Below are 15,489 nucleotides of genomic sequence, written 5' to 3'. Positions count from 1 at the left end.
CATTCCTGTGCCTAATGTCCCCATAGGAACTGGATCATTCACCGACAAGTCCTGTGGGAGTGTAAACACCAGTTTAAGAAAAGTCACCTGCTGGATTTTGGCTGAAAATCTTTTTCTTTCTGTGTGGTGTCAAACTGTCTGCCAGTTTTGTTTTCTTAACACAGCTACAGAACACCAAGCTGTTCCACAGATCAAATTCAAAGCACTGGAAGTTACACTTCTGACACTGTGAGAAATGTAACTGTTGACAACTTTAACCCAAGGGCACTTATCAATAAAGTATTGTAAATATTATGCAGCTAAAACCATCAAGTGAATGTTTGAAGAAGGTTCTGATTTTGAATTAAATCATGGGATAATTTGTATTAAGAATATAAATCAAATTAATGGATTTTTAGAAATGACTCCACCCCCCACCCCCACCTCCAATAGAATGTCAGATGACAAATTCCTATCATTTCTCCCCTACTCTTCCTGATCCAGTGCCCACCCAACCCTTTCTGTTTGACACTGGTCCTGATAATAGCACATTGTCAAAGGCAGGGGGTGTAGCCTGTAATAAGGGGTATTAACCGTCAGGGAACAGCTATCATCATGGTTTGGCGGTTTTATTGAGAACTTGTACATGATGACAAAGGAGTAACTGCAAATACAACCCAACAAAGAAACTCCTCTCTTCAATAGAAATCTGACTCACACACATCCAAATCATGGACAAAGGATTTTGGGGATTTGTAAGGCCTTGAACTGCTATCAGAGATGTTTGAATGTGACAGAAAGATTTAGAAGACTATTTTTTCTGCTTTGGGAGAAGCTGATACAGTAGCGAAGCGTTAGCTATTCATTATATATGGTAATTCATTGTTGTGCTTTTAAGCAAATGTATGTCTCTATCGCACTGTAATCCTGCAGATACGTGAAGAGGTGGGAGTAAATTTTTGGTTTTTGTGGATGGTTGAACAATTTGAAGATAAAAAATCAAAGCCAGGTGATAGTCTGAAATAAGCTCAAATGAAATAGCAGAATCAAACTATAAGATGGCAAAGCATTTTCCAGAAGGCCTTTTGCTCAATTTGTGAAATTATATTTTAATGGATAAGAGCATGAAAATTGTCCTGGGGAGCTGTTAATATGTTTGACTCCCAAAGATCTTAACAAAGATATAGCAGACTATAGAGGGGTGGTGCTGTGGTGTGTAAGGGATTGTCGCCTTCAAGCGGCCTATGTGTAGATGGTAAAAGAAAAACTCTGCTGACACAGATATGGTCGAACACAGAAGTATTTTATTGCCAACCAGGTCTGTCTCAGAATTACAAAATGATGCATCAAATCTGGAGAGATCCTCGAAGCCCAAAAGTCTGTATCATCTCTCCCCCACTGAGGGTGCTTCTCTCCTGATGTAGAGTAAACCTTCCCCTATTTGGTGACCCTGGGTGGGCTCGATAGTCAGGCTAAAAGATCTATATATCCCCGGTGTGGTTGTCCTGGACATTCTTAACTGAGGGAGTTACGCATGGGGTGTTATGGGGTGTTTCTCCAGATGTTTATGTTTACCATTATTCATCTTCTTTCTGGGCACACTGAACATGATGTCCTTCTGAACCTCTGTTAAGTGTCAGACACTACATTGCTCTGCACTCTGCAGCCACAATTGCATAAACCAACAAGTCCTCCAAGTGGCTGGATAAAGGAATTTAAATGACTTGATTAGGGTTGGAAACAAAAAGTGCTTGGTTTGGCTTGGAAAACAACTATTATTAGGGCAAAAGTAATACAAATATTTTTTACAAAGTAAGTTAAGCCTCCTCATGCAGCTGCTATCATGACCGCAAGAGATCCTTTGAACGTAAGTACTGCCCTATCTGCCTGCATGATCAAAGCTAAACAGGCACATTTTGAGCAGGAGGACAGCCTCACGGAAGACTCGTAGCATCAACAACTCAAGATTTAGTGTGAGAAAATTGCAAACAACAAAGAAGGAATATGGAGGAGGATGTCTTCCACAACAAGATAATGACTTGAGGTATTTCAAGCACGATCACAGCAGGTTCAGTGAGCTTAATTACGGTACAATTACAATTACTTTATCTTCCATGTCGTTTGTATTGAAAATTTACATGTTCTGCACATCAAATGTATGCTTTTTGAGGACAGACTCTCAGCATTTATCGCTCCATCTCTTGCAAATGCAGAAACAAGGTGCCAGGTAAGCAGCCCGGTAAACCACCGGCCCTCCCTTTTAGATAAGGGATTTCTTCCCTCCAAACTTTTCATGCTAGAATGATATACGCCACTGCTCTGCCTTACTGCCGCCTTTTTCTAACACACAGTTACACAGAAGCACACTAATACACATTAGAGGAATCATTTGCATAAATGCAGGGGGTTGTCAGGGTGGAACTCATAATTTTCCTGAATGGCGCCTAATTGCATCCCAGTGGTGATGTAAGCCCAGTCGCCTCATCTAAACAGCCTCAAAAACATAAAATCCCAAACTATGGGGCTTTGGTTGACTCACAAGCAAGCCCTTGACAAGCAACATTTTCTCTATCTAAACTGACTCTTCACTGAAGCCCAACATTTCCAACTCAAAAGTGGTTCATTCAGCAAATTTCTTGCAAGGGTTTTTTCTTTTTTTTTTTCACTTCGAGCCGAAAGATGTTGAAACGAGCTTCTCTGAAGGTCAGAGAGTCCATCAATAATGCACTCGAGGCTTGTTATAGCTCAAACTCGCTCTGCTTCGATGGCTCACCAACCTAAAACTCGGCATCAAAGACCAGACACATATTTGTGTGAGTCTGTGTGTCCGTGCCGGTTGCGCGCATGCCAGCACTAGTCTATTTGGGGTGAAAGGCGTTGAAAGCATTGACTTTAAAACCTTTCCTAATGGGAAATGGAGCGACTGTCTGTTATCGTTGAGAAAGAACTGTGGGGCGTTTCATCTGGTTGGCATGACGTCCTTTCTTTTTACTCTCTGAAAAAATGAAATATTGAAAAATAATAAAGAACCGGAGAAAGCTTGAGGCCAGGGACATAGGCACACTGTGAAGCAAACCTTTGATAATTTAACAGTCATGTTTAAAGGGTGCAGAAGAGGAAGGATTCAGGCTTTCAGTGCTGTGTTGATGCAGAAAGCAGCCAGATGCTGCACCTCAAATTATTTTCCAGCCGGGTAATGTGCTGTATGAGTAGGGGTGTTTTAGCCATAGTCAGATCAAAGTGACGAGTGATAAAAGACGTTGCATGGGAAACTGTGAAGTTCTACAATTTCTTAATACCACAGCACAGGTCAGGAAACGGTTTTTTTTTTTTCAAGTTTGAAGTGATTTTAGCTCTTTTCAACAGTGAATATGCGAAAAGGGAAAAAAAGGAAAAAAAACATCTGGGTGGAAACACCCTCCGCAGAAAAATGACATCAAACAACTTTCTAAGCGCAGGCTATTGTCAACATAAAAACTTGTATTTGTCCCCACACCAAACACACAGCTTATGATAAGTTACCTGCACTCATTTCGGATCGTCGTGTCACCAAACCAAATCACACACAAAGGTTGGGGCGCGTTCCCAACTTTCCCAAAGCGCATTCAGAACCCCGGACATTTCTGAATGTCGCAGACTCACCTGCAGGAAACGGTGATCTCTACTTTGGTGGCGGGAATATTGCCGGTGATCGGGTCGAAGTCGTACACCGATGACATGTCCTCCAGCTTGTCCATAACGTCTCCCTCCATCACCTCCATCGCTAGAGCTCGGGCTGGCTCGGGTGTGATCCGAGAGGCGGACAGCCTGGCCCCGACGGAGCGCGTCGAGTCTCCGGTGACCAGATCAGAGACCAGACGGCCTCCGGTCCGACCGGGTGAGGCAGCCACTTCACAAATGTTGAAGCTGGAGGGGATGGAGGGAGGGGAGGGAGCAGGGAGTGAGTGAACACCCGCAAAAAGCTAAAGCGCACTTAGTTAACTCGTCATGCAGCGAAAATATGTTCTTTTTTAATGCGGGGCCAGTATATGAGAGTACTGTTGCGCCCTCACCGACCTGCTGCACATCGCATGGAGAGGTGGACTTGACTGCTGTCTGATTTAGTCCTCAGTCTGCGCGCACAGCGGAGCGTGTGAGGAGAAAAGACCTGATAGCTACACTTAAGCCCACCCATCCTCCTCCCACACAGAATTATACTCAAATGCTGGCAACCCAGCCCATACCCCGGTGCTGCTGTTGTCTCCCCGTTAAATGCTGTGCAGTCTTCACTGAGAGCCTGTGATCGTGTACATGGCAATTTAATTAAGCTCTGATGTTATTTAGTGCTAAACACAATTTTTTTTTCTCTCAGGCGTGGCAGGAAATTGCAGCGTGGGTTCATGTAAAACCATTACAGGCTAAAGAGCAGTTTAACAGATGCTTATGTGACCCTAAGCATAAGTTGCTGGGCAGTTTTTTCAAACCTGATAGTCAGGACGGACCAGTGCGTCACCTTAAAGAGTGGAAGCGAGGAAAATCACAGTTTTTGGCAGCTAGGCCTACGTAAATTTAGTGAACTTTTTTTTTTTTGCAATTTTTGCTCATTGCTCCCATATAATGTTACGTCTTACTGTGCGTACTGTGAGGAATGACTAAAAGGATAACCACTATGGAGGAGAGACCGAGATAAGGGGCGGAGGGGACACTTCAGCACCGAAGCGGGACAGCTCCCAGAGCAAACCACTGAAATGCGGATAAAACCTCCTTCGTCTCTGAGGGGCTCATAAACATGTGATTCAGAGCAAATGTTTATTTGTTTGAAGTCACTGCCATCTGCCAAACTCCCCAGTAACTCAACCCTGACAACTTTACTTGAAGCCCCCGAGGTGTGAAATGGTCAAATTCCCAGCTCATCTTTATCTCGACATCCCTTTGTAGTTCAAATGGTGCTGCATTAACAGCAAATACGCAAATAAGCAGTTATATGGTTCACCAAACTTCATATAGAAATCAATGCCACACCAGGATTTCGTACAATGTCTTCTATCCTGAAGAGGAACTCTGCCCTCTAATTGAGGTTCTTTGACATATATTTTCAAGTGGAAATTAAGACTTTCCTCTGTTGTCAGCGTGTCCATCAATACAAAAATAAACTTGTTAACATCAGTTAAAATAATTCAGAAACCTGGATTTATGAAGCCAGTATATGTAACAAAGAAATATGACAGTGGCATTAGTTTTGACTTGAATATAAACCTGCCAGCTGGCTGTTATATTCTGTGGTGCGATGTTCTAACAACCTGGGACTCTTCAGTTTATGACTCACAACAGTAGCAGTGGTCTGTGGCTGAACTGCAGTCAAGGGAAATGTAATCATTTGAGAATAAAACTGCCAGTCAAGTATTCTCTATCAATTTGGTGGGTTCTAGTCTGATTTTGGTTTGCTGTTTGCTCTCGGGATATTTACTCTGCTCACATGGTAAGAATGCGCTTTAAGGGTTATTGAGTACTCATAGCTCAAAAGAGACAGACCCTGCAGAGGAGAGGGGTGGAGTGGAATGAGTGGGTCACTCTACTAAGATAATTTTTTAGTTGTTGTCATAAAAAAGGAGCCGTGAGACCGTCTTTCTGTGGTATTTTGACCCTGTTACAGGCAATTAATTAAAACAGGAAATTGTGTTAACTCGTGAAAAGAGGACATAACATGTCTCCTATAATAGTTATTAATAACTGTACATTCAGCAAGTTCAATCCAAATGAAATTGGAGTCGTATGTCCTTGGCATTTTAAGAAAGAAGAAGCCTGTTAGAGTCCGTTCATGTTGGCCGATTTGAAATCAATAACAATTACAAAGAGGGAATTACATACAGAATTAATGGCCACCATCCATCATTGGCCTGTTGTATGCAAACCGCATTGTAATGAATATGCTAAACTTACATCAACACATGCCAAGAAGATGATGGAATCGCATACCTTTGGATACTATTCCTAAATTCAGGGAGTGTTTCTGTTTTCCTCTTTTCTCAGCCATACTGTTTTTCTCTCTTTGCCCCCTTTCATATATAAACACAGGACACGCACACACACACACACACACACACACACACACACACACAAACAAAATTACATTAACACTAGTGTTCATGAATAAACCAAATAACAGCTGTTTCTCAACTGTTGCATTTTGTGAGAAGTTCCTTTACCCAAACTTAAAAAGCCTCAATTTGTACCTTTTTAGTCGATGTGGAAACAGAAAGATCAGATCTCCCGTGTCTTTGCTGCTGTTCTGTATAATTCTCTGTCTCATTTTCCCTCTTGGCAGGCGGGAGCAGCAATAAAATATTTTACCACCTTAAGAGGGTGCAGAGGCACACAGCTCTTTCCTGCATGGAGCATCTTCGCATCTGGATTCTTGAAATCAATTTACACCAGCACAGGATACTTCTACCCACACAGCCTGCAAGCTCAAGATCAGTAAACGCTCGATCAGTAGGCAGGACTGCGCATACATAAAAACAAATTATTTTCTCATGTGTTCCAGAACCCATTAACAGCGATAAAGAGGCAAACACATCTACACACCCCTCTCTCTCCAAGATGATGAATGTATTTTGAGGGCTGGCTCATCAGTGTGGGTGAGCATGTTATTGCAGATGTTCCACAGAGTGGGTTAACAGGAGCCGAGGCAGGGAACCACAAAGAATTTTAAAAATGCAGAAAAGGGGGAAACAAGACCTGCGCAACACCGATTTGGAAATGAAGAGCAACATCTGGTGTTAGAAATGTAAACATATGGCGTTTTGAATGTATACAAACAGGGATACTCAACATTTTAGATTCAATTCCCCCAAATATCTAGTTCACCTAAACTTATCTTAAAACAAATGCTACAGCAGTGGGACCATAAGTAGAAATCAGTTATCTTTTGACCTCTGATTACCGTTAATCAGCATTTTCTTACTTCTGCACTATTGAGGAGCCTCATTTTTTCTCTGTGTGCTACATTTTCAAATGTCAAGTTTGTTGTGCTTCATCATGTTCGGTCATCAGTAAAAGGTGAAAAACTCGGATTAGATTCATAACAAATAGCACTCCAATCAGCAGTTTACAATTCTAAATCATGAAGACTGGAAGGTTAACACTTGTAAACACTTCTTGCATTGACTGTTTCAGATATTTTCAGATATTTATGTCTGGCAGCCATACGCTTAGACTTAGACTGTTAGCAGATAACAAGGAGAGAAAAAGTAAAACCATTAGAAAGGATCTTTATTTTTGATTAATTGCACTGATTGGGGCTATTTGTTGTTGAATCATCAATCAACAATTACTGGATATCTCTTTTAGATGCCTTTGCCATCCATTGCAAACTACTGCCATTGCAAACAACCAGGAGGTGGTCAATCCTTTGTTCTGCCAGTGACATTAATAGTACCGTAGGGTATTCAAATGTACCCTTTCCTACATCTCAGTCCCTTTTTCTCAGCTTCCTGCAGTTTTCTGTGCACTAATTACTGTGTTTATTCTTACTTGCGTCATGCTGTCCAAAAATATTGCCTTTCTGGCAGCAATTATGCAAAAAGAAATAAATCCACTTTCAAGTAAAGGAAGCTTTGCATTACAACAAAAATATATGATTAATTTGGTTTTATTTGCTTCTTCAAACTGTTTTCTTTTAATCAGCAAAACCTAAATTTTTTTTTAAAAATTCAGAGATGATCCAATTAGTTAATTAATGTATTTCTAAATGTCTGATCTATTCCAAGCAGATAATTGGAGAATTGCTTTTTCAGCTGGCCTGTGACGCAAGTGTTGTTTTCTCCTCTAAGATTTGAGATCAACTTGTCGTGTCTTTGTCAATAGAAATGGTGTGGATGCAGCTGGATGCAATGAAGAGACTCACTGGTTGAAAAGCAAAACAGTGATGTGATTGTTGGTTTTAAATTCTGATAGAAGCATCGCTCACGGCAATCTTTTTTCTCCATCCTTTGGTTTTAAGTGGAAGATTGTTGTTTTTTATGTTTTCCAACTGGCAAACAAAATTTCATACAAAGAGAATTTAATTTGATTAAAATTATCATATGTCAAATATTGACAGAGAAGGCTGAATATCTGTGTGTTAATAGATCACAAATGCATTTGCTAATGAACCAAAACAGAGACACTTCGAAAAGAAAGGAACTTTCCATCAAACATTAACTCCAGTAAACTCCTTGAAGTCTGAAGGTCTTTAAAGTCTTTTTTAAACAGTTCAACTACTTTATCTTAGTTTTAAACGTTTCCTTCGTGTTATATATATGCTTCCACAGCCCAGTGAAGGTTTTGATAATCAGTAACTTCACAGAAATCAGCTGGTGTTTTTAAAAAAGTTCACCCTAAAATCTCTTCTTTGGCATGTTAAACTTGCATTAGCTACCATATCGAAGTTTAAAATAGCCGTACAATGTGATTTTGGCTAATGCAGTGCATGTATAGTCAAAATTGCTAGATATTTTGAGATGAAAGGAAATTATGTTCCATCACAAATTTCTGAGTGATTGCACTTACTCTCTCCATCAGAGAGCCTGATTAAAAGTAGTGTTCCCAAAACACCACCAGGAGCTGACAATACAATGTAGAAACAACATTGCAAAAGTGTGGCATGGTTCTAAGGGAACACCAATGACCTCTGATTTATGATTGAACTGAATTTAAGCTGCTGAGGCTTTGTGCTTCTCTCTGCAGGAAGCAAGTGTGTTCTTCACACCTGTAGAGAAGGAGGTGGTTTGATAAATCTAGTTCAAAGAGCAACATGTTCCCTCCCAGTGAGTAATCCGGCTATGTGGTGCAGTGGTTTAATCCCAAATCAAACCCCTCCTAAGGTGGCAAACACAACATAGAAACCTTCTATGAATGACTGCTCTGAGATTGGCAAACAAACAGAAGGGCACACACTGATGCAGCATTGACAGAGGGCCTTGGTGGCTGACTGGCTGGTTAATGTCCTGGCGCTCCCTCAGGCTGCAGTAGTAGGGATTAAAAGACCTCAATGCTGCCTTCCTGCCAATACCAGAATAAAAATAAACAAATAAATAAATAATCTTGAAGACTACATGAGATACGCAAGCTCTTAAAGTTAATTAGGAACTGTTTGATTCAAAATAGCTACTTATATAAAACTTTTAATGGTGCAGTAGTTCTTTTGCTTTGGGGAAAGTTGTGGGCTCTGGGGAAGCTGCTTCACTGTGTTTTTTTTTTTACCAGCCAAGCATGTCTTTAGGAGCTTTAGTTCTATGCAAATCAGCATATGTTGTGACTAAGTTTAAATGATGGCGATTAAGTGAAAATGGCTAGAAATGAATTTCCCCCAAAAGCAATGATTCCATCAGCCACTTTTAAAACATCCAGAAGGAACACTCATTGTCACAGATGATGACATAATTACACTTTGAATTTATTTATGTATTTTTTCCCTGAAAGCCCCTATGCAATTACAGTTGCATTAATACCAACATGAAATGAGCCCAAACAAGAATGAGTGCGTGTAACTACTGTTTGATATTAGCAGGAATGTATCCATCCTGGACACAGATAAACCTACACCTCATCTAAGTGCTGTGCTTGTTATCATCAAATGTGATTGGTGAAACAATGTTTTGAGGGCTTTGATGTAAATCCTGAAAGCTGCAATTTTTATATTAAACTTCTACCTACATTACCCAGCTTTAATGTAATAGTTCCTGATTTTCATAAAAACACTTGTTTGCTTTGTTACAGGAAGCAGGAGAAAAGAGCCAGCCTTGCCTTGATCTCTTTATCAGTGAGTCATATCAGTAAGTTATATGCTGGAAATACTCAAAGTTTCATCTTAACCAAAAAATGATTCTGTGACTCATGGGTGACAAAAACGATGTCCATTTACACTTTACCTTTTACCTGAGCACACTTAGGAGATAGATTTGAGCATGACGGTGAGATTTAGAGGTGCTGCTAAGCCAAAACCAGGGTGGGTGTTTCATCATGGTTTCAGTCCATTTCCTTAGGGCAGATCTATTTCTCAGCAGCACCTTCGTTTTGTATGAAATACATGACAGTGATACTAATCCTCTCATCTCTTTACATGACAGAAAGCAATCGTGTTCTAAAAACACTAAGAACTGAAAGATTGAAGTATATGTTCTGTAGCCAATTACTTGTGTGTTTAGAAGGCACTTCTTTCAGATCATGAAAAGATGATAAACGGTAAAAATAATGACAAAAAAAAACATCACACCCTCTAAATATAAGCTTCGGTTTTCACAGCATAATCCATTTACGAGTTTTCACTCCTTTACATGAGTCAACTTGTCTAAGTGCAGAATGAAAGCCACTGCGACATAAAAACTGTTGAGGGAAGCTGTCTTTTACGTGATACACATGAAAAAACAGTGTAATTGGTTTTGTCACGTTGAGAATTAGAACGAGGCCTTTGTTATCCTGTGGGGGAAGGAAAAACAAACAACATATTTTGCTGTGGTCGTAATAATTCTCATATGTCCTGATAAGGAGCCCAGTGGGTGGATAATGTTTGACAGGACTTTTGTGACCAAGGATCAAAGGTCCAAGTCTGTTTCTCTGCCACTTCCACCTTCACACATCAGAGGGATTTCTGTCTGCAAGAGCAAATTGGATCTGGGTGAGTGTGTGTCTGAAAATTCTGTTACTTCAGTGGATTTTTCAAACTACTTTCCAAGACACGTGTGCCTTAATTCCAAAGATGTTCCTGCGTGTGGGACTGCCTCCTCTTCATCGTAATGGTTGAGCTGGCCTTCTACCCTGCAGTGGCACTGATGTATTTCTTTGGGGTGATGAAAGCCACGCAGGACGACCGGGTGGAGCTGCATGACGGGGCGTCGATGAACGTTTTCTGTCTGTTTGTGTTGGTGCAGCCGTTGTGTCTTGTTATTGGAGGATACTCTGGCATGGTAACTTACCTCCTCACAGCTTTGGTTTCCTACAACTTCCTGCCATGGAGAAAGACAAAACAGCAGGACAAGGGAAAAGTATCGAAGAAGAAAAAGTGAGAGCAAGGAACATGTTGTGTGGACACACACTTGTAAATGAGAAGAAGATATGGATTTAAGTCAGTAAATGAAGGAATACATACACTATTTTACTAAACAATGTTTTGTGGATTAAACCTTTTCCATATAAGTGTTTGGTTTATAACTGAGATAATCTCTGTCCAGAGGTCACCCGTCTTCCACAGGAAGTTACCTGTTTAGTTGTTTATTTTTTATGTAGCACAAGATTCCTTTCAAAGAAAACTGTAAAACAACTTAATAGAATGTGTAACTGTCCAGCGAATGAGCATGACATCTAAACTAAGACTGTACGTATAACTAAAACTGACATTAAACCTTTTTAAGGGAGTCTGTTTAAATCAGTGGGCCAATAGCTACACCAGCTGGAGATCACCTTTCAGTACTTAATCAGTTTATTTTCAAAAATATGTTCTTAAATATTTCGAGAAAATAAATGCACCTGTTTCCTTACCAAGTTAAATTAGAAGATTGATAGACCTCTGAAATTTTGGAGGAAAATAAAAATTACTGCTAGCAACTAGTTAGCCAACTTTAGCATAATAAACACAGGGAGAAAGCAAGCCAGTCTCAGTTGAAATTAATGAGATTTGCTCATCATTGACCCTAACACTCACAAATGACATCACCTTTGCTTAATCTGTAGAAAAACTAAGTGGTAAGAATTGCAAAAACTGAATTTTTGGACAGTTTATATGCTGGACTTTTTCACTCTCCACTGCTGTCTTATTTACATGTGCAGGTCAGGACTCAATACACACCCGCACAGCATAGTTAACCACATGAAGTGAAGACATCATGTTACCTGAGGTTTACAGGTATCAATTAATATTTTGTTTATTAAAAGTTAATTGTTCCTAGAGAAGGTGTGCTTGAAATATTATGCGCGCCACTTTGATATTTTTAGTAGTATTTTAATAGTATTTAGTAATATTTTTAACATCTGAGGAACTGGGTTCAGGCAATGTCCATAGTTTTCCCGACACACACACGACGCTGGGAGGTTGTCTGTGTGCGATGCACTCGCACAGAGCAGACAGTAAGCAAGACAAATGCTGCAGAAATCGCAATGTTATGTTTACAACGCATCGAGGATGGCAGATGAGGTTCTGCCCTTATCTGTAAAGATGGCGCATTTGTAATAACAAATGGGCAAAAGCATGAAGCGCAAGACACAGGCAACCAGAAAAGTGTACAATGCAGCCAAAATTGGAGCTTTTTTTTTGGCAGTGGATCAGTGAATCCAAAAGAATAACTATCGTTCTGAAATTCTCTGAACTTTATAGATCAAAACTGGTTGAGTAAACTCCCAGCTCTATCAGAATATGTCAAGACGTTTGCAGGGCTGCAATGCATGAACGGTGACATCAAATGTTCTTAAAGTAACAAAATTCAGTGTTTATCATAATTACGTTTGGGACATTTTATTTATGAAATGTAAAAGAGACTTAACAAGATAAGAATTTTGAATTTGCTGGTTTATGTAGATTTTGTTATTGTACTTTCGCACTGACTCGGGCTCATCTGTAATAAGCTGAAATACTAAATATACAGCTAGTGTTGATATTATTCAACTCCACACTTTCCAAAATAAGAAATCATTTCACCAATTTTTTTCCATCCCTAAACTTTAATTGCATTCTCATCCAATTGAAATCTGACTGCCAACTAAGTTACTTGGTGGCAAATGACAAAGAGCTGATTGCCTCCTCTCATCCTTGACATTACAATAAATGCCTGAATGTCTGACTGACTTAAATGTCCAAAATGAATGTTTTTCCACTGAACTTGCTTTTGACTTCAGGACACCTCTACGGATGTGACAGATGGCTCAATTGAAGACATTTTTTTAACACATTATACACTCATGATGAGTGTATAATGTGTTAAATGTTTCTGCAAAGAGCTCCCATAAAAAATATATATATTTTTAAAATCAGTATGTTTTTTATTTATCCACCCATGTTCATGAATGACTGTGAATCCCTCTGATGTGCTTAAGCCTGGTAGCACACAGTGTGTATTGTGTGTGTAAACCCAGACTCAAAGAGAGTGTATAATGGGATTAGACTGTGCTGTTTGGTTGATAGTCTGAGGCTTTGTTCAGCGTCCGTGCAAATGCTCTGTGTTTATCCGAGAAACAGATTTTTTTTTTTTTAGAAGACGAAAAGGAAGTTTATGACTTTCCTGAACATTAAAATATTCCTTGAGTTTGTGTCATACATATAGTTTCTGTGTTTCAGTTTCTTAGAGGGCCTGTCACATTTCTCTTTTTCAATGAATATACATCTATCGTAAACAAGGTGATATCCTTCAGTAAGTATCAGTCATCCGCTTTAAAGGTTGTATTTCCCACTTTATACCTAGAAAATGTTAATGGTTTGCTTTCCACATTGGTTGCAGTATCTCCTATTGGAGCTATATGATTAGTTTTTTCCCTTTACCTCAATTAATGTCACATTCCTCATCTTCATTATTCGGATATTTAAAAGTCTGCTGCTGCTCACTGAATGCCTCTTTCTGCAAGATTCTAATCACTAGCAAGTCACTCCTCCTGTGATTCCTCATCTATCCATCTTTATCCTTCCACACATGCCTGCACATTTCCATGCTGATTATCGTCAGCTTACCAATCAAGGAAAATCTTTCCAAATAATAAAGTTTCCATCTCATCCTCACCCACTTCTTCCTCCTTTTACAGCCCAAAGAAGTTGGGATACTTTTGAAAAATGTGAATGGAAAAAAACCTTTGCTCGCCAAACATTCAATTGAAAGTTGCTTGTCTCGTGTGTGTGAGCAGTCCACCTTTCAAGCTCGGGTCCTCTATAAGAGGCCTGGGGGGGCTTGAGAGTTCCAAACAGTATCTTAGCTGTTTCTAGGACCATCTGATGCGTTTTTCTTTCTCTCATACGCTCTTCCCAATTATTTCTCAAGGTCAGCCCTGGGTGGGTTTATTTCTTATCTTTTTGCCCTGTCACTGACACTTTTGATAGTTGAAAGGAGAATGTCTTAAAGAATTTCAAATTTTGATGAAACAGACCATTTCATCCATCTTTTATGAGTTTAGATGAAGGTGTTAACATAAATCTGTGGGAGGGTGCAACTGCACTCACTCACAGTGGTTTTCAGAGCAGTTGCACTGTTTTTTCTGCAGAATCACTTTTAAAGTAGTCCTGTCTTTGGTCGTGGCCATTCAATATTTTTCTGCCCTGTCCCTTGCGTGTTGCTCAGAGAGTCCTCTGGTTTCTTTTAATCTTTTCGTGGTATTATGAGCTATAGATGATTAATTAAATTCTTTTTTTATTTTGTAGAAATCTTATTCTGAAACTAAACTATCTGTCTTTCAAAGAGTGGTGAATGACTCCCCATCTGCAAATCAAAGAGTTGTGGATTTGATCTCCAGCTTTCCTGGAATACACGATGAAGTGTCCTTGGGCAAGACACTGAACCCCAAGTTGCCTCTAATGTGGCTAGATCTTGGCTAGATCTTCTTTAGTAAATCACCAAAAACCTACCTGAAGACTCTGCGATGTTTTATTGAGAAACTGTTTAACTATCTGCCAAGTTAGAAGTCAGCCGCATTCTTGAGAGGGCAGAATATGAACTGTCTATTGACAGATTGAGCGGCCTATGGAAGGATGGGGACTGTACACTTGACAAACTGACATTACCTTTCCTAATAAACATTTACTCATGCTGTGATATTTTATCTAAATTCCTTTTTATCATATTCGTCAGTTAACTTATTACAGAAAGATTGTAAGTTACATGGCGACTGACACATCAAACAGATCATACAACACAAACTGTTTAGCAAGAACAGATTAAATGGAACTATTTTAATGAAAGAGATGTTGAAGTGAAATTTAAAGAATTTTATGTAAGGAGTAAGCAAACGGAGCACACGCAGCTGAGATATGACAGGTGCCGTGTATAGATGTTTGTTTGCTACTGGCATCTTCAGATGGCTTTTGCCTCCTCTGAGGCGTTAATGGCCATCGTACATCACAGTGCTTGCGTACCCCACTGTGGCTGAGACAGGCAGAGCCTGACACAAGTTAATGATCAGCGTTTGCAAAGGAAATGAAGATTGATGAGTTTTGAACCTGAATTTCTATCCCTGAAGTAGAAGGAAAAGCATCTGGATGGAAAACACACTACCTTTACAGGGTGTTTGTCTGTTTATCCTGAATGATAAAAAAGGCAAAGGATCATTTTTCATCTGAACAAAACCCATCTTTCTGTCATAACAAAAAAGGTCTGTCTTTTAATTTTTCAATAAATTTGACATTATTTACATCACTGATTAATATGAATATTACTTTCTTGGCTGATCAGTCTAAAAAATGTGAAAAAAAAAATGGGAAGAATGCCTATCATATTTGAGAAGTTACAACCAGCAACTGTTTCATCTTTGCTTTAAAAATTACGTTTGAACTAATTCAAATAAGTTTGTTTAGGAAAATCA

At 39.5% G+C, this 15,489-nt stretch overlaps 1 protein-coding gene across 2 annotated transcripts in view; it reads right to left on the bottom strand.

The window, feature by feature from the left end:
- Positions 1–4,124, bottom strand: part of cpne5b (copine Vb) — a 126,772-nt gene extending 122,648 nt beyond the window's left edge. For both annotated transcript variants that reach the window (XM_075460620.1, XM_075460621.1), the window contains exons 1-2: positions 4,036–4,124; positions 3,622–3,885 (exon numbers count right to left, since the gene is read on the bottom strand). In XM_075460620.1, the coding sequence (XP_075316735.1) occupies positions 3,622–3,885; positions 4,036–4,046 (275 nt within the window). In that variant the 5' untranslated portion in view covers positions 4,047–4,124. The remainder of the gene's footprint in view (positions 1–3,621; positions 3,886–4,035) is intronic.
- Between the last annotated feature and the right edge of the window lie 11,365 nt (positions 4,125–15,489).

This window comes from Odontesthes bonariensis, chromosome 3 (genome assembly GCF_027942865.1).
Source record: "Odontesthes bonariensis isolate fOdoBon6 chromosome 3, fOdoBon6.hap1, whole genome shotgun sequence".
NCBI lineage: Eukaryota > Metazoa > Chordata > Actinopteri > Atheriniformes > Atherinopsidae > Odontesthes > Odontesthes bonariensis.
The sequence above is the reverse complement of the archived record's forward strand: the minus strand, read 5'-3'. Positions and strand labels throughout refer to the sequence as shown.